Here is a 27,224-nt window from a genome sequence, read left to right as displayed (position 1 = left end):
ATGCACTTGCTTAGCTTTCTTCTGCATAATATCTCTTATATGCAAGCGTTTCTATAGTTGAGAAAGATATTATATGAAAAAGTTTAATCAAAGTTTTCTTTTTTTTAAAAAGCTGTAGTTGTCACAATTTTTTGTTTATTCAATATTTCCATATAAAATGTGATCACAAAAAAATCAGTAACATTTTATAATAGTTTTATTCACATTCTCTGCAGGTCAGTAAGTCTTTATAACTAACATGAGCCATTTTCACTATTAGATATAGTAAATACAGGATGAGGCTTCAATTTTGTTTTAAAGAAAATATTACATTAAGGTAATATATACAGAGAAAATACACATAAATATAGAGTAAATATCACTGAGGTTATATATACAAAATATATCACTCTAAGGCTATATCCTTTATCTTTTACTAATCTCAGTCATTGAACCACTTGATTGGTTTAATTGACCCCAGTACTTTTTTTTTTTATTAAGCCTGGTACTTATTCTAAGTTTCTTTTTGCTGAACTGCTAACTTAAGGCACATAAACAAACCAATACTAGTAGCCAAGCAGTGGTGGGGAACAAGTATATTTATGTGACAAGACTTTTTATAGTTTCTGTCTACCAAATCTACTCACAAAGCTTTGGTCAGCCTGGATCTATAGTAGAACACACTTTCCCCTAGGTGCCTTACAGTGGGACTAAACCCAGAACCATATAGTTGGGAAGAAAACTTCTTACCACACAACCATGCCTGTGCAATATACAGAAAATATGACAAAGGTAATACACATAGAAAATGTCACACAGAAGTTGTATACACTAAACAGTAGAGATAATATACACAGAAAATCACACTGAAATAACATATGCAGATGATATTCCACATATACAGGTCAACTATCACAAATAACCATTCTGTCCCATTTCATTCCATTCTTATAATGACATTACCAGTTTAACTCAATCCACTCTTTGATATTGTCTATTCATGTATTTTCTAGTCTCTCCCCTGTTTCCATTTATCTTTCCTATCTAATACTGTACTGCATCTCATATTTTCAAAGTATTCATAATATACTTCAGCAATGGTAAATCCCAAAATTCTGTTTATCTTTAACATTTTGATGTTCTGTCCATGATATCCTTGATATTCTTCTGCACATCCCAGATTTGTTGTATTTCAGTTTTGTCTATGACAACTTTCAGCAATATTCATGCATCTGTTACAGATAAAACGATTAATTGTAGATAATAAACACTATGTTCAGATCAATGATAATTCACATTTTACAAAGATAAGAACAACAGAAATTGATGTTTTATGTTTTCATTGTAATTCTGAGATAATTATTTTGTATGGCTCTATTTTCTAATACATAATGGATGTTAACAAGGAAGTTAACTAATGCACTTCTATTGTAGCTTAGATATTGTTTTATGATATGGCTTGTCTATTTGTTTGTAGATTAACTTTTAGACATAGAATATACCATTTCACAAAAATATATATTATGGTCATACATGATATGACACTATATAATAGCTGTCAATCATTTTTTTTTATCTGAGATAATTCTCTAAATGAATACATTTATGAAGGTAAAATGAAGTATTACAACTAAATATTTAATATTATTTATCACAGGGGTATCGGTTTTACAAAATCACCTGTTTGTATTGTCTGTGAGATGAATTGATACCTACTTGAACTCAGAACATAAAGACAGATGAAATGCCACTAAGCATTTTGCCTGGTAAAATAAATCCTTGTATGTAGGCATATTTTTTAAATGACAGTGACATGCCTTCAGAGTTAACAAGCAATCTGTGCTTACATAATTAAATATTTCTCAAAAATATTTAATTGTAAAAATCAGCAAGTGTTCTTTTCTGTATGAAAATGTTTGTCGGATGATAAATTGCCACTCTGAGAGAATGCCTTACCACAGTTATCACAGTAATATGGCTTCTCTCCTGTATGGATACATTTTTGGCAAAATAAATTATTGTTTGTAAAAATGTTTCTCTACAGATATCACTTTGGTATGGTTTCTCTCCTGTGTGAATAGATTTATGTTGAAATAAATTACCACTGTCATCAAAATTTTTACCACAGATGCTACATTTGTATGGATTGTCACCTGTAAGGGTACGTATTTGTCAAGAGTAATTATCACTGTCAGAGAATGTTTTACCACAGATATTACATTATATGGTTTCTCTCGGGTGTATATATGTTTATGAGAAAATAAGTCACTACTTCTAGGAAACGTTTTACCACAGCTATTACAATATTATGACTTCTTCCTATGGCAAGATTAATTATTTCTTCTGGAAAATGTTTTGCCACAGATTTTGGAGTGATAAGGTTCTTCACGTGTGTGTATATGTCTACACTGAGATAAATGATAAATGAGCATAACCAATCAGAGTAGTGGACACAACAGGGTCCAAATGGCCGAAGGTTAGCTGTTATCTGCTACGTCCGTATTTATGTTATATAAACCTAGGCATCACTGTCAGCAGTGATTTGCGTTGGACAAAGCATATCTCTAAAATTGTCAAGAAGGCCGAGGGTGTCTTGGCATCACTCAGCAAGACTTTTGTTAGCTGCTCTTCAGCCATCTATTTAAAGCTGTATACAGCTATGGTACGACCACACTTGGAATTCATATCATCAGTTTGGAACCCCTATCTTGCTCAGAACATTGACCTCCTAGAATCTGTTCAGAGACGTGCAACCAAACGCATACCCTCCATCAGACACCTACCATACTCTGAGCGCCTTCTTTCCCTGGGCATGGATTCACTGAAGCTCCAGCGTCTGGCGATGGACCTGGTAAACACCCACAAAGTTATCAACCACCTCACCAACAACAACACTGAACACCTATTTGAGCTCCATGTGTCCAACACACGTGGACATGCCTACAAAGTCAGAAAACAACACAGCTCCCATGACTTTCGGAAACATTTTTTCACGCTAGAGTTGCTGAAGCATGGAACAAACTGCCTGCGTCAGTTGTTGACTGCCATGATACTGCATCCTTTAAGGCCCTCATGCTTTCCGAAATCCGCCGAAACTACACCTGATTATACATACACTTTAGATGAGTTGTAGTGCACCTGAGCACTGTACACAATGTTTTATTATTATTATTATTATTACGGAGAGAGAGAGAGAATTTCACTAAGTGTCCGCTACAACCACTTTCAGCAAATGTTTTATCACAGTGGTACATTTTCTCTCATGTGAATCTGTTTGGGTTGAGACAAATGAGCACTTCTGGAAAATCTTTCACCACAGATTTCACAGTGATCTGGCTTCTATCTAGTGTGAATACATTTGTATTCTGTTAAATGAGCTCTCTGACAGATTGATTTATCACAGTGATATGGTCTCTCACCTGTATGAATACATATATGGTGAGATAATGCAGTCCTTGAATTGAATAGTTTACTACAAGCCTCACTGTAGTACTGTTTTTAAGCAGAGTGAATTAAATTTTTCCTTTCTGTAAAGAATTCTCCACAGCTATAATGATGGTGTGATCCTTTCCTTGTATTTTCCTGTGTTTGATCGGGTAACTTGATATTAACTTGCATTCCACTCATAACCTGGCTCTTAAATAATTTCACCTCCAAGTTATTTCTTTTTCTCATCTCTGATTTCTTAGAAATATTCCTATTATAAATTGCAAAGATTATTGTTGTTCCAGAATATTGGCTTTTGTAGTTATATCTCAGACTGTAGGAAATACTTTCAAGAGGTTTCCTTAGGATAGAATTTTGTAAAAACCAGCTGCTAAAGGATCATTAAAATAACTCCAAATATAAGATATATATCCATATATGTATGTTTTTATGCATAAGACAGATAAAGCATCATGAAAAATCTTCTTAGGTTAAATATGTACAGAACATTTTCTGGGAAATATTTCATATTCAATGCAAAATTATAGTAATAGATGACATTTTCAGTCTTCAAAAGTTGATAAATATGTTGATAATCTTCAGGGTGTTTTTATCTCAATGTCATCAAGTAACCTGACATAAGGAACAATACAGTGTTAACAAAGACTATGGGAGAGAAAATACTTGACACAGATATTGAAAATTAGAATATCAAGAAATAGTCGGGACTATAGCAGAACAAAGGAAAGCTATATAGACTGGCCACAATATCACATTCTGTTGAACAGTTTTAGAAAATCCTACAATTATTATCTCTTTATCCTCATCATTATTTTAACATCCACTTTTCCATGCTTGCATGAGTCAGATGGCTTTTGCTGTAGCAGATTTTCTAAGGCCAGCTGCCTTACCTTTCACTAGTCCTTAATTGTGTCTAAGCAAGGTAATGTTTTTCCATGGTCCAATATGTTTTTGCAGAATACTGGAAGGGAATAACATTCTTTTCAACAATCATGTGATTTGAAATCAAGGAGATATAAACACACACACACACACACAGCAAGCTTCTTTCAGTTTCTGTTTAGCAAATCTACTCACAAAGTTTTGGTCAGCCCAGTGCTATAGTAGAAGACACTTACCCAAGGTGCTATATAGTGGGGTTCAACTTGAAACCATGTGGTTGGGAAACAAACTTCACTACACATGCACACCGAATAAAACAGCATAATATACAAAATACATTTCTTCATTTGGTCCAAACTTTCGTTGTCTATCATTATCGTTTAATGTCCACCTTCTATGCTGGCATGGGTGGAATGGTTTGACAAAAATTGACCAGGCAGAAGCCTGCGCCAGACTTCTACAACTGTTTTGGCAGGGTTTTTACAGCTGGATGCCCGTCTTAACATCAACCATTCAGCAGAGTTGACTTAGTGCTTTTTATGTGGCACAAGCACAGGCGAGGTCAGTTTTGTCAAGGTTTTTATGGCTGGATGCCCTTCCAAACACCAACCACTTGACAGTGTGGATGGGTACTTTTAAGTGGCACCTGCACTGACTGGGTCACCAAGTATTTGCAAGACAAAAAAAAAACACCTTTTGAGAGGGGAGGGGGGATTGGAGGAAGTGATCGTGTATCAGATGATGAAAGGTTATAGTGAGACAGAGACAGAAACTAGTGTCTTGTAGAGGAAGTACAAGGTTACCCAGCTGGAAAGAGAGAGAGATCAGGAGTGATGACAGAAACTGGTGCGCTGTCACAAAGGAAATACATGGTTACCCAACCTGAGGGAAGTGCAGGAGAAGGAGAGAGAGAGGTACTTACACTCTGTTAAGTATGCACACTGACATTACACATCCATCAGAGCATACTGGCTTCATTCCTTGCGAGCTTACGCATGTCCTCAGCAGTCATGGCGCAAGTTTCACTGCCATGTAGCATGGCTGTTCGTACACATGCGTCATACAGTCTATCTTTTACTCTGAGTGAGAGGCTCTTTGTCACCAGCAGAGGTAAGACCTCTCTGAACTTCGCCCTGGCTATTCTTATTCTAGCAGCTATATTTCAATCAATTCCAAAAAGCAAAGAACTTTTATTTTTAATAACCATTCTCATTCATATTCAAAGAATAAAAATTTGCTTGAAATCTATTTTATTGTAATTCACAAACAGACATGGAGTATTGGTAGCTCTCCAGCTGACCATCTCCTGTCAAACTTTCCAACCCATGCCAGCATGGAAAAAAGATGTTAATATGTTAAATAATAATAATAATGATGATTTCAAATTTTGACACAGGCCATCAATTTCTGCGGAAGGGGCTAGTTGATTCCATCAACCCCAAAAGTACGAGAGGCAAAGTTGACCCCAGTGGAATTTGAACTCAGAACATAAAGACAGATGAAATGCCACTAAGCATTTTGCCTGGAGTGCTAACAATTCTACCAGCTCACCACCTTTAATAATAAAAATGATCCTCTCTACTAAAGGCACAAGGCCTGAAATTTGGGGGGAGGGGATTAGTCAATTACATCAACCCCAGTGTTCAACTGGTACTTATTTTATCGTCCCCGAAAGGATGAAAGGCAAAGTCAACCCTGGTGCAGTTTGAACTCAGAGCATAAAGACAGACAAAATGCTGCTAAGCATTTTACCTGGTGTGCTAATGATTCTGCGTCACCTTAATAACAATAATAATAATATTGTTATATTTCAGAATGGTCATTTTGCCAGTTTAGCCAATAAAAACACACGCACTATATATTTGGTGTTATTTATTTTTTACATTAATCTTAATCTTATTTCAGCCTGAGTTCTTTCGTAACACTCCTGTGACTGCATCAGTGGTCCTTTGTTTTCTTCTTTCTTATTTGTATCTCTCTTTACTAACTGTCATATGTAGTGCGTGTGTTTTTATTGGCTAAACTGGCAAAATCTTGCACAACAAATATATAAACGTAATAATAATAGTAATTTCTAAAGGCACAAGGCCTGAAATTTGGGAATAGGGGACTAGTTGATTACATTGACCCTAGTATTTCACTGGTACTTAATTTATTAACCAGGCAACAATGAAAGGCAAAGCCGACCTTGGCGAAATTTGAACACAGAACATAAAGATGGATGAAATACTGCTAAGCATTTTGCCCAGCTAACGATTCTGCTAGCTTGCCACCTTATTAATGATGATGATGATGAAAGTGCAGCAAAGTACTGCATGTTAAAATTTTAAATATATTCTTGTACAACTTACAAAGGAGTTGGGGATCAATTTTGAAAATAGTGAAATTTTCATTTCTAATGGTTTAATGTAATATAAATAAAAATGCATTTTTAAAGCTAAATGTATCATTTTATGTGTAAAATACAAATATATATATATATTATGCCTCTTATTAGCCTGCAGGCATAACACATATATAGCTATCATCTTGCCCTCCTCTTTGATACCTTCTCATCTTTCTAACGCTCTTCCCTCTACCACTTATCGTTATCCATCCTCTTCTTTTCACTTTGACTGTACACTACTGCCAGTGCATCTCCCCTATTCATTGTACCATAACTTCGAATGTAACTAGAGATGTCATTGAACCTATCTGATTTGCCCATTTCTCTAACAACTTAACCTCTTACATCCTTATAACTCCATTTCTTGCCCGTCACAAGACATGTATAAGGAATTGTATCAGATCTGCACGCACCACATGACACTTTCTATACTTCTGGTCACCACTCCATTTTCTCCAGGCCACTGTTATTGGCATCCAATATTCACACCTACTGTTTGTCCACTTCCTTTACTAACTATAACTTGCTCCCTTCCTCTACCATTCACTCAGTCTGTTTCTACCCCCATCCTGCTTCTTCTGTCATCACTCTCTTCTATTCATCTCAGTCACATTGTCCTGAGTGAATGAACATGCCACAACGTAGTGAGGATTCTTTAATTTTATGTAATACAAGGCAACTCCAGTTAATCCCACGATAAAATCCACTCAATACACTGTAAAATGAGGATGTGGTAGTCAATAAGATACTTTCATTTTGTTATGAACGTACAACTTGTCGAGTGCTGGTGCCACAATAAAATGCATCCAGTACACTTTGTGATAGGAAGGGTATCCAGACATAGAAACCATGCCAAAACTGAAATGCAAGAGACAAAGCTCTCCAGCCTAAGAGAAAAGTAATTCCAAACAATGACATTATGAAAAGTAGATGCAAAATGATGAGGACAATAAATATATGAATAATTGAATTTATCATTTAAATTTCTTAAAATTGTCTACCAGCCTTTATTTGTTTTTATGAATTTAATCACTAATTTGTGTTGAATAAAAACATGACATTTTATTTTCCAACCATTTAGCATTTGTCACATAGTTCTCTGAAGAATCTTTTCAGATTTGTCTTTGGAGACATCAGATGAAATAAATAGGTAAATGAGATAAATACAGAGTCAATACTACAGTACAGTATTTCTTCTTCTTATTAGTTATTATTTCTAAAGAAATCATTCAGTAGAACTTATTTGGATGAATTACCATTAACAATGCACAGTACATAAAATACTACAAACCAAAACCGTTATGAAAATCAAATAAAACTATTAAATATCAACTTTTCTGAAATTGTGTTTTGATGATTTCACTTCTGTAGATATTATGACAACCCCAAAGATTTCTGTTATTACCAAACTCACACAATTGATCAGTTATATGTTAGATAGATAATGTGGATTATTAATAATAATACTTTCTACCATAGGTACAAGGCCTGAAATTTGGGAAAATGAGTAGTTTATTACATCAACCCCAGTACTCAATGGGTACTTATTTTATCAACCAGATAAGGATGAAAGACAAAGCTGACCTTGGTGGTATTTAAACTCAGACAGTAAAGATGGAAGAAATGCCACTAAGCATTTTGTCCACCATGGTAACCATTCTGCTAGCTCATCAACTTAATAATAATCCTTTCTATCATAGGCACAGCGTGGTGGTGAGCTTCCATAGTTCTGTAGGTTGGAAATGGGATGTCCTCTCATGGAAACAGAGGAGTGGTAGTCTTCGAGTGTCTCCTGCATGATGTTGAAAAGCACTGAAGAGAGGATACATCCTTATTGAACACCCACTGCTGCCCTGAAGAATTCTTTGATGTTGTTGTTCAGGAGAACTGCATGGATTGAGTTTTCATGCAGTGCTTGGATTACTTCAATGCAGTTGTTGTCAAAGTTGCAATTCTTCACCACCTACTGCAAACCATCATGCCAAATACAAAGGCCTCTTTTGAAGTTGATGAGATTAGACTGGCATTGCAGTTGCTTCTTAGTGAGCAGTCTAATGTTAAATACTGCTTCACAGTACTCCTTTGGAGCTTAAAAAGTATCAGGAGTATACAGGATGGAGTTCAGCTCAGAAAAGAGCAACAGCTAAACAACACCAAACCAAGGATAGAGAGTCAGCAGCAGCATTGTCCTTCCTTGACCTATCAGTTATATCATATTGAAAACAGACAAAATTTGTTTTTACATTCTTTATTTTACTCTTCCATCTATTATAAAACACGAAGGTAACTGATTTCTGATTTGTTACCAACTAGAATTAGTAGTTAAGTAGATAGTGTGTCCACTTCTTTAAAGATTCTACATAGAATAGCGTAGGATTGTTTCCATAGAAGAATGTCTTTGGTCACAAGCTAAAAGTATTCTTGAATAGAAAGCCACTGGGTATCCTGATTGGCATAGGACATAGAATGGCAGCAATAGCATGATCTGAAGCAATGGTCTCAACTACCAGCAGCATGGCAGGATCAGTTGCTTTTGCAGTAGAATTGGCAATGTCCTACTTTAGACTCTCAAAAGCACAGCGCAGAAAGCATTTAGTAATAATTAAAAAATGGAGTTTATCAGATAAATTCAGGATTCAACATAACTAATTAGTGTTGACAAAGATGTAGCTGCTATTGCTAGCATAGTTGACTGTAGTACTCCCACACACTAATGTGTATGTACTGCTGTTACTAGTTATTTAAAAGCAATCGAAATCGAATTGAACCAGCCAGGATCCCTGGTCTGGTGGTACGTAAAAAGCACTATCCGACTCGTGGCCAATGCCAGCGCCGCCTCGACTGGCTTCCGTGCTGGTGGCACGTAAAACACACCAATCCGACCGTGGCCGTTGCCAGCCTCGCCTGGCACCTGTGCAGGTGGCACGTAAAAAGCACCCACTACACTCACGGAGTGGTTGGCGTTAGGAAGGGCATCCAGCTGTAGAAACATTGCCAGATCAGACTGGAGCCTGGTGCAGCCTTCTGGCTTCCCAGATCCCCGGTCGAACTGTCCAACCCATGCTAGCATGGAGAACGGACGTTAAACGATGATTCCATCTTTTATTTTTAAAGCATAGTGCATTCTGCTTTACATTATCTCCAGTGCTGTCCTTAAAAAAATTGCAGTGTGGTACGAGGCAGATTTTGGGTTACAAAAAATAGAAATAGTCACCATTGTAATGGTTATGCACTTAGGGAAAAATAACCTGCTGGGAAAAAGGGATGGGATGGTCATAGTGTGAATGATTTCAAAATAGCTGAGTCATGTTCAGAATGTAAGATGGTTATGCTCTTTTAAAAAAAATGGTGATCATGGCTTGAACATTTTAAAAGAAAATGGAATGGACACGTTTAAAGATGTGCACTTAGAATGATACAGGTTTTTAAGCACCAGCATAATGAGCAGAACACAACTAAATCAGATAATGGACATAATACAACTGAATCAGATGTTTTATCTTCCACTGCAAAAAACTTTCAGATGCTCGATTACTGAATATAACATTTGTTTCTATTTAGGCTATCTCCCATTGATATAGTTCAGGAAAAAAACAAAAACATTTTAGGACCTTCCTGCACATGTATCTAGAATGAAAAATGCTTTTCTGAAATATTTCCCCAAACCATTTTATGGGTAATAATATTAAATGTTAATACAGTCAGTATTTCTATATGTAAACTGATCACTTCTAAATCTCACCAACAAATAGTATGCATTGCTGAGTAGGTCTAATAAAACTGAAACATATACCTTTCTATTACCTGTTGGCTTTAAAAACAATAACCATAACCACTCATATCTGATAGTCTTCGGTTTCTAAAATTTTAACTTAATTTTACTAGTTATTCCCTTTTTTGGTGTTTATAAAAGGTTGCACACCCACTGGAAGGGATATCTTTTGTCTTCAGACTGCATGGTCACTCTAAGTTAACCAAATTACATAAGTGAGGCCACATTATATTATACCCAATATACAGAACACTCTTCTAACATACTTTGCCTCAACTAATATTAAGTTCTGTGACCAATATCCATGGAAGCATTTATACCAACAACTTTCACCAAATAGTCAATACATATCAAAAAATTATATTACCTTGATTAACTCTTTTGGCACCAACACTACTGCAACTGCCCCCGATTCTATAACACAAACTTCCTAATTTACAGTAATCTAAATTGAGACCTTCCGTCAAAATTTTCAGTTAATTTGTGGTCTGAACACCAGCTTAAAAATGACAAAATTTGCTTCACAAAATTCTTAATTCTTTTCAAAATTAATGTAAATGAAAGCAGCCTATTTCATTCAAAATATAATGAAAGTTTTAAAATATATAAAGATTTGAAGTTTATCAAACTACATGCAAATATTCAACAATATCAATCTTACACACAACAGGAGCATTCAAAGAAGAAAAACTTTCCCTTTCAGTTTCAGTTCTTAAGGTCTGCCACAATACAGAGTTACCAGGTCAGGTTCATAAAAAGTGGCAGATTGTATTAGGAAGTAGCCCAGAATAAAAATATAGCTGGTAAATTGAAAATATATAAACATAAGGATTTCCTGTAGATCAGTTCTAATTAACACAGCTGATGACTGAATAAGATATTCATTAAGATTCATACCTTTAAGGCACTGAGGTGGCACAATCATTAGCATGCTGGACAAAATGCTTAGCGACATTTTGTTCATTTTTACACTCTAAGTTCAAATTCTAGAGGTCGACTTTGCCTTTCATCCTTTCAGGGTCAATAAAACAAATACCAAAATTTGAAGTCATTATGATTCATGCCTTTAAATTTTAATGCATTGAAAATTTCATTCTCTTTATTAATTTCTTTCTCAATGTGGCTTCACTAGAAGCAAAATCAGTAAGAAATATAACTACTGAGTTTTAGTTGTAAAACTGACAAAATGGCAGTCCCCCAGCAGAATTGGCACAATTTGCAGGCTGAAAACAGGGTAGAGAGTAAAAGAGAATGTGTATTGTAACCATCCTGTTTCTTCACTTAGTTTTGATGGAGGTTATTCTTTGAAACACATTTTCAACTAAGGAATTGCTTAGTGGCATGCTGTAAACAGACAACACATGACAAATCTAGCAAGCCAGATTCATCTCTACATCTTTCAGTGTTGTTGCTCTACACCAGGCTTCTAACTTGTCTGTAAGAATTTGTTTAGTATACTTTTCCAATGGTGTGTCAACAGTTTGAGCCACTAGTTCTCTATTTCCCCAGTTTTAGATTGGCCAGTCAAAGTTAAAGGTAGAACTACAAAAGAAAGGTGAATAGGATTTGAACTCACAAAGAAATTATTTTTAATCTTCTGTAGGGTTTCATCTAGCTTAGATAGCTTTTCTGTGTTGCTTTCTTCTTAGAAAATTTGTTTTGATGAAATTTTATTGGTTAAAAACTGTTAAAACAGCTAATATATAAAGTCATGTATTTTAAAAGTAGATTTTCTACAACTGGATGCCTTTCCTGTCACCAGCATTCACTTGCTTCCAAGCAGAATAATTTTTTCCCATGATCTGACACATTTCCAAAGAATGAAAACAAACATCACTACTTTATGAAGGGGACACTTGTTTACAACCATCTCATGATAAGACCAGGAGACACAAGCACTCATACATGTATGGATGTGCTGGGCTTTCAATTTGTTTGGCAAATTTACTCACAAGGCTTTGGTTGGTCCTAGGTGCCATGCAGTGTGACTGAGCTCATAATAATGTACTTAGTAAGAAAACTTAATCATACAACCATGACTGCATGTTTATGACTCAATGTCTAAATTCATTTCAAGATTCACATACTGAGTATGCAAAATTCTTGTAACCATATATTGTAAAACTATGCTGTTCATGCTACAGTGATCAAACATTTCTTTTTTGAATAGCACATTAATTTTAGCAAATTCGCACAACACAAGTCTCATAGATGTTAAATTATATTTAACTGCATCCAAGTACATAGCATGTAATCTTACATAAAACATTTTGTAACTAGATGCCACATAAAAATGCAATTTTAAAGCATCCCACTAAGAATTTGTTTTATATAGTTACTGGACCTAAGAGGCATCAGATGTTGTGTGCAAGAGAGACGATTGCACTGGTATGGTCATGTGGCGAGAATGGATGAAGATAGGTGTGTGAAAAAGTGCCACACCCTGGCAGTTGAGGGGACCTGTGGAAGAGGTAGACCCAGGAAAACCTGGGGCAAGGTGGTGAAGCACGACCTTCGAACTCTAGGTCTCACCAAGGAAATGACCAGAGACCGAGACCTATGGAAGTATGCTGTGCGTCAGAAGACCCGGCAAGACCAGTGAGAACAATCAAAACCAAATCATATATCAGAAAGCAGGGGTTAAGTGAACCATCCGTTCGTGTCCGCTGCCAGCCTCGTCTGGCACCCGTGTCAATGATACGTAAAAGCACCATTCGCTCGTGGCCATTTGCCAGCTCTATCTGGCCCACGTGTTGGTGGCACGTAAAAGCACCATCCGTTCGTGTCTGTTGCCAGCCTCGCCTGGCCCCCGTGCTGGTGACACGTAAAAGCACCGTCCATTTGTGGCCGTTTGCCAGCTCTGTCTGGCCATGTAAAAGCACCATCCGTTCGTGTCCGTTGCCAGCCTTGGCTGGCCCCCGTGCCAGTGACACGTAAAAGCACCGTCCGTTCGTGGCCGTTTGCCAACTCTGTCTGGCCCCATGTCGGTGGCACGTAAAACGTAAAAGCACCATCCGTTCGTGTCTGTTGCCAGCATCGCCTGGCCCCGGGCCGGTGACACGTAAAAGCACCGTTTGCCAGCTCTGTCTGGCACCTGTGCAGGTGGCATGTAAAAGACACCCACTACACTCACGGAGTGGTTGGTGTTAGGAAGGGCATCCAGCCGTAGAAACACTGCCAGATCTGACTGGGCCTGACGAAGCCTTCCAGCTTCACAGACCCCAGTTGAACCGTCCAACCCATGCTAGCATGGAAGGCGGACGCTAAATGATGATGATGATGATGACTTCTTGTCAATCATGTGGCTGAAAAGGGAATTATTTTAACTGGCCCCTCACTAACATGGATCAATTCATATGCTTCTGTGTAAAATTTTCATTGCAGCATAAGGCCTTCTTTAGTTTTACCCTTTTTGCTATCATATTCTTCTTGATATACAATGTCTTTTAATCAATTTTAAAAAATAATGAAAAATTCAATAGAATATCTTTCTCCTTATCAACCTGGTGTTTGAAACATGAAATTTTATAGAAAGGTTTTTAACTTATATCACTTTAATAAGAGGAAGTGTGTATTACAGATTCAGGAGCAGCCTCAGGCACATTGGTATCAAAAGGATGAATTCAGTATTATCATGATTTAAGTGTTAACAAGACTCCATCTAAATGTTATTTGGTCAACTATTAGAGTTGCAAATCTCTGTCACTAATTTCTTGTAGTTGCAATCATTGAATTAAGTCCACAATAGTAAGGAATTTATTTAGCTGAGTAAATTGAGAACATGAGCATTAAACAATAGAATAAATAATCCAATATCAAGAAGTTCACTTTCTCAGACATCTAATAAAACTGTCAATGAGTTCCCAACATTATCCAAGTAGTAAGCTAGATGGAAACAACATGTCTTATCAACATTCAGTTTACTGTACGTTAATAATAATAGAAAAGAGAACAAACTAAGCAATCATTTCAGGTATCATCATCATCATCGTTTAACGTCCGTTTTCCATGCTAGCAGGGGTTGGACGGTTCAACTGGGGTCTGGGAAGCCAGTAGGCTGTGCCAGGCCCAGTCTGATCTGGCAGTGTTTCTACAGCTGGATGCCCTTCCTAACGCCAACCATTCCGTGAGTGTAGTGGGTGCTTTTTACGTGCCACCTGCACAGGTGCCAGACAAGGCTGGCAAACAGCCACGATCGGATGGTGCTTTTTACGTGCCACCGGCATGGAGGCCAGTCGGGGCAGTGCTGGCATCGGCCACGTTCGGATGGTTCTCTTATGTGCCACCAGCACTGGTATCACAGCTACAATTTCCATTGATGTTCATCGATTTCGATATTCACTTGCCTCAACAGGTCTTCACAAGTAGGAAAGGTATGCATAAGCGGGCTGGCTACGTCCCAGGTAGAGGCCACGGGTTATGGTCTCACTTGTCCTGCCGGGTCTTCCCACGCACAGCATACTTCCAAAGGTCTCGGTCTCTGGTCATTTCCTCAGTGAGACCTAAAGTTCGATGGTCGTGCTTCACCACTTCATCCCAGGTTTTCCTGGGTCTACCTCTTCTACAAGTTCCCTCAATCGCTAGGATGTGGCACTTTTTCACACAACTATCTTCATCCATTCTCGCTACATGACCATACCTGCGCAAACATCTCTTTTGCACACCACAACTGATGCTTCTTAGGTCCAACTTTTCTCTCAAGGTACTTACACTCTGTCGAGTATGAACACTGACATTACACATCCATCGGAGCATACTGGCTTCATTTCTTGCGAGCTAACGCATATCCTCAGCAGTCACAGCCCAAGTTTCACTGCCATATAGCATGGCTGTTCGTACACATGCGTCATACAGTCTGCCCTTTATTCTGAGCGAGAGGCTCTTTGTCACTAGCAGAGGTAAGAGCTCTCTGAACTTTGCCCAGGCTATTCTTACTCTAGCAGTTACACTTTCAGCACACCCACCCCGCTACTGACTTGGTCACCTAGGTAACGGAAGCTATCAACAATTTCTAGTTTTTCTCCCTGGAATGTGGTGGAAGTTGGTCTCTGAGCATTTTCAGTATCATAAATATAAAAGGATGTCCAAGGCATGACACTTTGGGCAGTGTCATCTAACATGGCTGCAGACCAACCAAAGCCTTATGAGTGTATTTGGTAGACTGAAAGAAGCCTGTTGTATACAAGTATGTGTGCGTGAGTGAGAGAGAGAGTGAGAATATGTTTGTGTCTCTTTGACATAGTATGATAGATGTAAACAAGTGTCACTGTTCTACAAGCAGTATCATTCAATTCTAATATATGCAAAAACATGTCAGGCTATGAGGAATTTTTACCTTGTTTTGAAACAGAGGTGGATTGACAACAGAAAGACATTTGATCATAGAAAATCTGCTTCAATAAACTTCATCTGGTCCATGTAAGCATGGAAAAGTATGTGTTGAAACAATAATGATGAACCTCTAGAATAGATCATCTGGATGAAATAACCAAGGAATTGTGAATTTAGAACAACTAGATTTCATTCAGTCACCCCATATATCAGGCAAAATACAAAATAAATTAGGTTGGTGTCAGTTTAACAATATCATGGTGTATTATAGAATTCTAAGAGACACCAATTATCAAAAATACAGCAGCAAGTGATTTGTTCTGGATATTTATGGATGTACAAACAAGTATAGTGAATATGTGCAGTTATGATGGCACTGATGATGACTGAGTCCTAACTAAGAGCTAGATTCCTATCCTTTGATTACTAACTCTAGTGAGTTCAAGTTTAAAATTATTTCAGAGCAAGACAAATATTTTTATATTGTGGAGAATAATTTTAGCCAACCAAAGCTTGTGAGGGAGTCTGGTAGACAGAAACTGAAAGAGGTTCATACATTTGTTTCTCCTTGTCCTGACATCGTGCAAAAATTATGATTATCGCAGTCATAGAAATGACATCCTTTACCTAGCTTGGAAACAGGTGAGAAATGGCAAAAGGAAAGGCATCTGGCTAGGGAAAACATGCCTCAAAGAATTTCATCAGATCCATGCAAGTATAGAAAATTGGACATTAATTGATGGTAACTGTTTATTACAAAGTGTCACCATAGCTATGATTTACCTCCCTTATGGATATGTTTACTTTTAGGAAGTGTATCATTACAGATATCACAATGGTATGGTCTTCCTTCCTCTGTGAATATAGCTGTTAAGAAATGACTATGCAAAAGTTTTACTACAGATTTCATAGTATATCAATAGCTTTTCTCCTACGTGAATATCTTTGTGGAAAGTTAACTCATTTCTTTGAAGGTTTTCCTTCTGTATGCATACTTACATGGTATGCCAAAAATGTCTTTGTAGAATATGCTTTACCACAGATATCACATTTATATGGTCTCTTTTTAGTGTGGATAAGTTTGTGTTTAGTAAAAGAATCACCTCTTGAAAATGCTTTACCACAAAACTCACACTGATATAAAGGTCTTATTCTTGTGTGCATACGTCTGTGACAAGACAAAGAAACCTCTGTAGAAAATTTTTTACCACAGCTATCACATTGATATGGTTTCTCTCCTGTGTGGATACATTTGTGTTGATCTAAACTAGCACTTCGGAAGAATGTTTGATCACATGCATCACAATGATAAGATGCTCCCTCTCCTCTGTGTCTACAAAGGTGCAAATGTAAATCTCTAATTGTGGGTACTGTTTTATGGCAAAAATCACAACGGAATGGTTTTTTTCCTGTATGAGCAAGTTTGTGATCAAGCAAATGACCCGTTCTAGTAAATGTTAAGTTACAAATATCACAAGAGTATGGTCTTTCTCCTGTATGAACAAATTTGTGGTTTGACAAATAACCACTGTAGGCAAATGTTTTACCACAGATATCACATCGGTAGGGTTTTTTACCATTTTGGATACATAAGTGGGAAGATAAATGACCCTTTGTAGAGAATGTTTTATCACATAAATAACATTGGTATAGTTTTTCATCTTTGCGATTACGTTCATGGTAAGTTATTTTCCTGTATTTTCGTGTATTTTCTTCTGTATGGATAGATGAATCAGTATTCTCAGGCTCTAGTTTCTGATCCATAATTTTCTCTTTTAATTTATAATTTCCCTGTATGATGATCTTCATTAAAGTGTGATGGTTTGGCTGTTAAAAATAGAATAGGGATTTATGATGACAGAATCTTGTAATTAATAACAAGAAAAATAAACAATCATTAAACTTGCATTAGTTAACGAGATATAACAAGACATTAGTCTGTACAATTAAAACTTCATGGTAAATTTTCCAGTTAAACATTGGAATAAGAATTTTCAGTCTTGATTCCAGGGAAGAATAATTGTAACTCCATTGTAGTCTTCAATACTGACAACTACAGTTCTTTTCTTTATCAGTAATTTATGAACACAACAGGAACATTGAAAAAATTGAAAACAATTGTTATTGCAAAAATGTCTTTAAAAGGAAGTTTTCCATATTAGTAAACTATACTAACAACAGAAAAAAAATATATATACATCAGATATTTGCCTTATATTCACAAAATTACTTTGACTCTTCTAACTTCATTGAACTCTTGCAGTTTTCACATACTACCAGTTAACAATGGTCAACACTGCAGTAAATGTACAAAATATTATCATTATGATGCTTGTCATCATCACAAATTGAAAAAGACCGACAGGGGTATAGCAACATAAGTCTTCAACCTGAGAGATCTGTATGAAAGGTGCTGGAATGAAAGTAACTCCTACACCATCTCAAAAACAATAGATATAGACTTTTATACTTGTAAATGAAAATCATTATCATCATTAATGCTGCATCCAGTACATTCTGTAAAGTGGTTGCGATTAGGAAGGGCTTCCAGTTGAAGAAACCATGCCATTGAAGCATGACAGTCTGTTGGCTTGTGAAATCCTATGGAGCCATCTAAACTGTGCCAATATGGAAGACAGATGTCAAAGGATGATGATGAAGCTTTTACCAACGTGTATAGAAGGATATTAACATCTGTGGAATTTAAATAAAGACAGAATAATGAAATGCATAAACAAAAAGTTAGTAGTCATCTGCAATAATCCAAGGAAGGAAATCAATTGTTAACTAGGAAAGAATAAGGTGTGCAACCATCTACTTTAGTAAGTCACTCGAACAAATTGACGTCAGGTAATGCAATCGAAATTACAAAAATAATGAAGCTAATACTTCAAGCCATTAACCAAAAAATTACTATTTTGTGAATTGTTTTCAAAATATACACTATAAACTGATTTGAAATTACAAATATTGTTAGTGGTACTCAGAATTTCAAGGATCCATTAACTAAAGTTCTTGCAAATATGCTTGAAAATATTTCAAAAAGGTGTAACTACAGAAGTATCACCACCCCCATAACTTGCTTAAAGAACTAATTTCCCAGAGATACATTTTAGATGGTGAAAATTACAATTATGGAAGGATAGGGAAATAACTTTTTGAGGAGATGATAATGCAGTCCTACACGCCGAACTTTGTGAGTTGCATATTTTGGGGAAACAAAATTTCCTTGAGATATCTTTTCTATAACACAGATTGCGATTATCTTGCTAAAATAAAAAAAAAATGTTGCAATCAACACCTTGGAAAATTTCACTAGGAAGTATGCAGAGGTTCAATCCTTCGAAAGAATGTAAATAATCTTTTTAAAATTGTTATGAACAGCATCAAAATGAAACTGGACACATAAAGAACTATTTCAATCGAATATATATAAAAATCTCTGTTTATAACAATAATTTTGTTTTATTAATCAACCTTCGTAACTGACAAGTTTAATTTCCTCCATTTGTAAATTTCGCGACGGTTTCCATTACTTCTCCAAGATTTGTGTAGGAGATCCCCCAATGTAACGGCATTACCCATATTTCCAAATGGTATTATTCAAAATAGATAAAATCTAACGGGTTACGCCATGTTTTCAACTGAATATACATTATATTAACGATTTTTGGAGAAGCTTCGGAATAGTTATCATTATCTCATGAGGAAGAGAAAGGAGACGGAATGGGAGAATGTTTTCAAAAAATTAAATTTTTTGGAAAAAATTCTTTGACAATTGTTGGATGAAACAAGAATGCTGAAAAATGAAGGAAACAACGGCGGAATTCTGGTTTAAAGCACCCTTATAACCGAATTTTTTCTTTTTTTTTTGTACTTTTCAGAAAATTTTTGCGAATTTCCCTTTTCTAAAGAAAGAAATGGGCAAATTCAAAAAAAAAAAAAAAAAAAGTAGTTTATAACTATTCTGAAAGTCCGATCAACTTTTTTTCTGCAACTCTTTCCTAGCCAACAAATTAAGCATATTTTATTCACATGAAGCCCGACAGATGAGAAACTTCTACATTTGTCGTTCAATTCTAGCAGATTCTATAAAATAGTTACCCACCATTACCTCCACGTGGTTCTTGTAGGCACAATAGCAGTTTGAGTTTCAAGTTTTTCTATAAATATGTAAAATTTATAAATGATACTTACGCAATAATGTAGTTCGTAGATTAAATAATTGAGTTCTAAAATGAAATGAGTGATATACTGAAGGAGCAAGACTTAAAATCGATGAGGGCATTGATAGATTGAGCAGAACATTTTTCTACTTCTCTATTGTCTTCTGGTTAATGAACAATCTCTTTAGTTAATTACAGGAGTTAATTAGTTATTACTATTAAAGTATATGTGTAAATAAAAAAATAAATAACAGATCGACAACTCCAGCTGGAGCGAGAATGACATAGCGGAAGTGACATTGTTCGTATAGTGAGAACTCACCTCTAATCACTAGAGAGCAGGGTTGCTGTACTTCGCTATTTTTTTAAGTCCGGCAGTGAGTTTTACTGTTTACGATTTATCGCTGTTTTAATTGGGGCTAAGAAAATCATTCATTGAGTATATGTAAATATATTTTTATCTTCGCTTAGCAAGCCACTCGAGTCGCTCTTCAAGGATTATCATATCTACTGAATACAAGTCACTTTGCTTGTTACAAAAATATAAAATTATTAAACGACCCCCCCCCCCAGTCACGGTCAGTACTCCCCCAGTTCTAGGGCCAGTGGGATAGAGATCCCACAGACTTTACCCTTGGGTTACAGACAGATGCCTCATACAGGACATCACTATTAGCTACTCATTTACTCTATACGACACCGCTACGGAAAATTGGATTTTTTTCTAGCGGTGTCAAATGAAAATGTCACCCATAATTATAACCCTAGTATCGATCTATTGCATTTCAATCTGTTTTAGGGTTGGGGGGGTATCTTTTTTTCTTCGCAAATGTAAATAAACCCAATCTGTTTCTTAAAGGAGGGACATATTCATACAGCACGGAATGTTGTTTACCTAAATGGAGGTCAGCGATTGGTTAAAATTGCCGAAATGCTCGATTTTAAAGTGGAAATATCTTACAAACTATAGAATTTTCTCAATAAAGCCAAGAAAAAAATGATGTTTTATAAACATTCTACCAGTATACGAAGTTTAAAAGTGTTTAGTTAACTAGAAATTGTGTTGACATATGCCGTTCAAAAGGAAAAGATCCTACTCAAATCGAATTAATGTGCATGGTGGTTGGGGAGACATAGTTGGCGTCGGAAATTTTGTTTAGCCAACAGCAATCCCAGGAGCCTGATTAATGTTGGCTGCAAATTTGAAGGAAAGCGATTGGATACTCTTCTAGTTACGGGTCTTAACACTGCGAAAATTCTTTTAAAATGCGGCTTATCTCCCCTGTGCCCGCATGGACGCTATGTAATGCATGTGTAAAATTTCATTAAAATCGATTGTGTGAATTTCGAGCTTTTACATGACAAACACACACACACACAGACACACATCCTGTGTTTTATATATAGAGACAGATAACATGATATGCGTTAAAAAACGGGGTCCAACGAAGTAGTGAATTACCAGGAAATTATTGGAAAAATGTTTTGGTATTTTTATTCACTGGGATGCAAAATATGCATCAAGATACAGTCATCCAGATCAGTTTGCACAGAATTTGGGAGACGTCAGTGATGAACAAGTAGTAAGATTCTACCAAGATATGAAGGTAATAGATGAGTGATATCAAGGGAAATGAGATGTCAAATGCAGCTTTAATTCCAGTTCTAGTGATCTTCATAAGAGAGAGATATCTAGATTTGCAAATCGATAAATACAGTAACCCCTCGACTATCGCGGGTGTTATGTTCCAAAAACCCCTGCGATAGGTAAAAATCCGCGAAGTAGAAAGTGTACTGTATATTTTTTTTTATTATATCTATAATTTCATCATCATCATCATCGTCTAACGTCCGTTTTCTGCGCTAGCACAGGTTGGACGGTTCGACCGGGGTCTGGGAAGCCAGGGCCTGCACCAGGCTCCAGTCTGATCTGGCAGAGTTTCTACAGCTGGATGCCCTTCCTAACGCCAACCACTCCACGAGTGTAGTGGGTGCTTTTTACATGCCAATGCAAAACAACATCACAGAGGAATCAACGTAAGCTTAAATAATAAACCGCGAAATGGCGACAGATTACTGTAATAGGAAATAATCTGGTGCTGTGTACAGGATTATTTTCTGTCATCGAGAATACTACAGTTTTAATGAGTTATAAATTTTAAGCGGTTTTTTTATCAATGAGATTCTTTAATAACTGATAACCAAGTAATTTGTCATGATAAACATTGTATTTTAATCCTGGCAATAAACTTAAAAGTTTACATTCTCCAAGACACTCTTAAATGATTTTGAAGGGATCAATTTACTCTGTAAAAATGATAGTGTAACTTTCACGTTAAGAAAATTGTGAATCCTGGGGTTATGCAAAGACTTTTTTTTTAAATCTATTTAATTTTTCATTTATTCACTCTTTATAAAAAGAAAAATGTAACTACATCTCTGCCAACTCTTCCTCCTCATCTTTATTCTCGTTCTTTTCATGCATCAGCCTGTTGAGACATCAGTGTCAGCAATATGGAGAAACTACTCAATCTGGAGGAAGAAATTGACAGACTCAAGAAACAGTCGATGTCAACTTCCTCTGGAATCGAAAGCAAAAAGAGAAGGAAAGCTAGGTTTTTGTTTATTTATTCTTTGGTGCTCCTTCCATATCAATCTACAGTGTTGATATGAGGAGACATCATTCACCCTTTTTTTCAGCCTAACCTCTTTATGCCATGAGGGAAGGTTGTGTGGATGAACGATATCGTGTACCAATACTGAAGGATTACCTTTTTGTTTTTACATTTTTCATCTTAAAGTATATCAGCAAATGTTTCTGACGTTTAATTTTGTTTATTTTGTCGCATTATGCCAAAGAAGATTTTTAGTTCAAATAATATGATGAGAAATTTTTTTGAAATCCGTCTTGTTTGACATTCAGATTGGTATTTCAATGATGGTTTTCTCTCATTACTTCGTACAACATTTAATAAGACAGTTATCTAAAAACCACTCGTATATCTCAGATGAAAGACGTCAGATTTCTTACGAATGAAACAAATAATGAAAGTGAAACTACTATGCATACACATCCCTTTAAGATAAGTAATCGAATCTCTTGAGTTTCTAATAAACAACTTTATTTATGCCAATTGCTAAAAGCTTAGTAACTTCAGATTTTTAACTTTTTAATTCTCCCTTTAAAGCTTCAACGATGTACAATCAAGACTACATGTTTCCAGCTTTTGTAAATTAAAATATTTATATCATAAATTAAATCAATGTTTCTCCCGAAAGGGTCAGTGAGGACTAAAAAGGGGATGAATAAATTGTGATATATATAAAATATTTAAATTTTTTAAAGATGTCCTTCACCATGGCGAAGAAAAAAAAAGAATTATAGGATACAAGCTACATTGCCTTCTAATTTGTGGAATAATATTTTAAATTTGAGAACCAATTCATCATTATAAAAATACAAGTCAGAAACAATGCATTTTTTAGCACTTGAAATTTCTTGGGGGAAAATGTTTTGTGGCTGTTTGATCAAAACAGAGAAAATCTTGTTTTAAATTTTACCGAAATAAAATGGGTCACCTTTTATTTAGGTTAGCAAGGATAGTACAAAACTACAAATGCAAAAATAGAAATTATATATGATGAATCTACTTTTGATGTTGCCAAACTAAAGACAGAAACTGAAGATTGATCAATCAGAAAAACCACCAAAAGACCTCAATATTCTACAAGAAACCCTGCAGTGATGGGTAAACTCTCTGCCAGGACGTATTGGAAGTAGTAGATTTGAAACTAAACTGTCTTTATCTGATGAAGAAGATGTTATAATTGCTCTTGAACAGTACTCAAGAATGGGTTGGCTATGTGGAAATCAGGACATACAGATTATAAAAAAGACATATCTTGACAGCTCAGAAACAAAAACACACTTGAAAGACAATGTGCTTAGTGCAGAAAGGCAGATATCGTTTAAGAGAGGCTGGTAACACAGAATTTGTATTTAAAAAAATCAAAAGTGTCGACAAAAGCATAAGCCTCAAATTTAAATAAAACCACTCATGACTCATTTTTCAAAGAATCTAGAATACTTAATGATGAAAATGTTGCAGAAATAATTTTTAGTGAAGATGAAACTGGATTCAGCACCGTCCCTACGGAACATAAACTTTTTTCAGATATCGGCAAAAGATGCTTACCTGCTCACTCATAACAGTAGAAAGGCTATGTACACTGTACTATTTTGTGCTTCTGTAAGTATTGAATACTTACCCCCTCTAGTACTATGCAAAGAAAAAAATTATGAGAATTGAACTAAAAATGGTCTTGATGATTGTAAGTGTGCAGTGAATAACAATGTTTGGATATCAGATTCGGTTTGAGTCCTGGATAACAAACGTATTTGTTAAGCCGATAAAACAAAGCTTGTATTATTGATTTTTAATGGCCTTGGTTCATATTTGACATACTGGACTATTGAAGTTGCTATTAAAAAATGACAATATAAATATGCGCCCCACCAAGCTCAAGTCATGCCCGCCAGCCGTTTGATGTAGGTATGTTTAAATCAATGGAAGGTGCCTGGCAAAGAAGTTAGACAGTGTCATGTCGCTATCGGAACTCAACTTCACCACGTGGAGAACACTTAATGGAGAAACACTCTGGAACTAAATAACTATTTATGGACTGTTTGAACAGTCATGTTCACATTTTCCAATATACAGTAACCGTAAATCTTACATGTTTAAGATGCTGCATACATCGGTAATTGTGAATCTATATCAAGGAGCTCAAACTTTTCTTCTGTTTACTTAGGACACTGTTAGACCATATCTCTGAATCCTATACCTCTATACTGGCAAGCAAACCTGGATTTAATGCTATCGTCACTTCCTCTTATAATGAATTATTATTGTTCTGTTAAACCTTCTGAAGTTTTCTATTATTTCATTACAAGGTATTATACTACCACTGTTATAAAAAGTCAGATTTTATATTAGTATCTCTTCACTAAAAAGTTTGTAACAAACTCTAGTGAACTTCCTCTCTCCAATATATATACATACGTACGAATGTAGCAGGTAACAGCTAACCTTTGGCCGCTGTTTGGACCCCGTTGTGTCCACCACTCTGATTGGTTGGTATTGGTGCAATTTGTCTCTTACTCTATTGCGCGCCAATATGCAGCCTAACCAATCGCAGCCTCCAAATAAATCACGTGAGACAGTCTGTTCTAAACTCCATCATAGGTATACCGTTAGCTATAAAAACTCACCCCCTCCTTGTCTCAAGGTCTGTTTTAGACCTTCTAAGGTCTAACCACTGACCACATACATCACAGCCAGTTCCATCGACGACACCAGACAACACCTGTCCAATAGCATTACAGCGACCTCTATCTTCGTCACCACCATCATGTCTCTCATCAACGTCATCAGCAACATCTCTACACTGCACAGGTTCTAACAACGCTGTTCGTGAGCTACCTCAGCATGGTTAACAGCAAACATACAACCAATGTAGATATATGAATAAATGTTCATCAAACATTTCCATTTATCATTCAGGTTGTACACATACGTGTCACTCACATTAAAGGTATTTAAAGTTACCACCTTGTTCCATGTATTTCTTTATGATGTGTTCCTGTCAAATGATATTACAGCCTTCTGAGTAGAATCACAATAGTTGGTTCCACAACCTATCCATCTAAAATGATGACTCCGACATGGAACAGGACTATACTTCTAAAATGGTGACCAGATGTTAATACATCACTACCAGTATCTAAAATAGTGACCCGACGTGGAATACATCAACTCATCTATCCTTCTAAAATGATGACACCTGACGTTTCAGACACCTATCCAACTAAAAGTTTTAACATCAAATGACGTGTCAGATCGACTGAGAAAAGAAGCTGAAGAAAGAGTTATCAAAAAAAAAAAAATGCACTACCACCATCAAAAGCTAAGAAAAGACTAATGTACAAAAATGAGGACTTAGTGGTGATGAAGATGATGATATATCTTTTGTGATTTGTCATTGTAAGTGGGCAACGTACAAAGGAGAAAAGTGGATTATTTGCAATTTGTGTGATCAGTCTGTCCGAAGTGTGTTCCCAGAGATGGAGATTGTGACGACGAGTTTTACGTTCTAAGTGTTGTTCTTGAACTTTCAAATCTATATACTTATGAAAGTGCTAGATCATGGACTTGTTCTCGGCAGTTGTTATGATTCCATATTGTAAAAATAAATGTCATAAGTAGCTCAAAAAAGAAGTTTTGTTTCTTCTCTTAAGTTTTTGTAAGGTTTCTTTTTCCTTTAAGTTAATTTCAATCCATTGAAATAATAGATTGTTTGAAGTACATGGGAATGTCATAGGGCTTGGAAACAACCTGGTTTCTCCTATTGTATGACCTTTCCCATTTTGTACCAGTGTAACGGTAAAGATTTATTGCAACAGCATGTTGTAAGATGTGAAAGATGAACGGCAATTGAAGTTGTAAAGAGATATTTATTTACCGTTACTTTGTTTATATCCAAAACCACAATGGATTGGTATGTATAATTAGTAAATGGAAAAGCATGCGACGAAAAAAAGAGTTAATTTCGGTCTGTATATTTGTACATGATCTCATAGTAGTATATATATAGAGAGAGATATAGTAATTAAACAGAGAAAAGAAAGTGAGTCAGTGAAAATGAGAGTTATGTGACGATTCAGTTTCTAATTCCATAGTTGTCACTCTGTGAAGTTACTTCAGTCGAGACAATATTTCGCTTGAGCTTGTCAGTCGCTCTCACTAACTGACTTTGGCTTACAGAGTTCTTGTTTTTATAACTATCCAAAACCAACCAGAGAATAGATTTCAGAGGAGGCTGTTATCTCTATTCTAGCTTTTGGTGATCTAGAAGAGGTTAGAAGGGTCAAGTGGCAAAGACATTATTATTCTGCTTAGCAAAGGCATCTGGCAAATGTAACTGCTGTCATTCACAGAAAAACTATTATTTTACGGTAGCCACTACATCAGCTTATTTTCTGTAAACGCGAACTTGGCAGTATGACAAAAAAGGCATATAAAATGATGTGCTTGAAATCTTAATAAGACTGCAACTTGGCTGATACCCATTTTCCAAATTAAGAATGACTAAATGGCTAGGTAGGGATTCCTTGTCCTCAAAACTATTCTACCGTAAATTTAAAAAATAAGTGTAAAATGTCTACCCTACTTTATGATCCAATCAGGGGCCCAGTATTCCA

At 36.1% G+C, this 27,224-nt stretch overlaps 2 protein-coding genes and 1 long non-coding RNA gene across 3 annotated transcripts in view; 1 reads left to right on the top strand and 2 right to left on the bottom strand.

Moving 5' to 3' along the window:
- The window catches only part of LOC115214080 (zinc finger protein 62 homolog), a 433,795-nt gene that overhangs the window by 68,677 nt on the left and 337,894 nt on the right, over positions 1-27,224 (top strand). The gene's annotated exons all lie outside the window — the stretch shown is intronic.
- Positions 9,702-26,501, bottom strand: LOC118764050. The gene is made up of 4 exons (XR_004999843.1): positions 26,492-26,501; positions 19,918-19,923; positions 18,028-18,032; positions 9,702-10,646 (listed from the first exon to the last, which is right to left on the bottom strand). It is a non-coding gene; the product is annotated as an uncharacterized LOC118764050 (long non-coding RNA).
- On the bottom strand, positions 16,534-20,297 carry LOC115214108 (zinc finger protein 239). The gene is made up of 2 exons (XM_029783166.2): positions 19,995-20,297; positions 16,534-17,624 (listed from the first exon to the last, which is right to left on the bottom strand). Exon 2 carries the CDS (start codon positions 17,604-17,606, stop codon positions 16,758-16,760), a length of 849 nt encoding a protein of 282 aa, XP_029639026.1. The 5' UTR covers positions 17,607-17,624; positions 19,995-20,297; the 3' UTR covers positions 16,534-16,757.

The sequence above is a fragment of the Octopus sinensis genome, linkage group LG7 (assembly GCF_006345805.1).
Source record: "Octopus sinensis linkage group LG7, ASM634580v1, whole genome shotgun sequence".
NCBI classification, from domain to species: domain Eukaryota; kingdom Metazoa; phylum Mollusca; class Cephalopoda; order Octopoda; family Octopodidae; genus Octopus; species Octopus sinensis.
The sequence above is the reverse complement of the archived record's forward strand: the minus strand, read 5'-3'. Positions and strand labels throughout refer to the sequence as shown.

What these genes read in the sequence shown, in the direction of transcription:
- LOC115214108 (XM_029783166.2), bottom strand. Translation starts at nt 17,606, where the DNA reads ATGAAGATCATCATACAGGGAAATTATAAATTAAAAGAGAAAATTATG.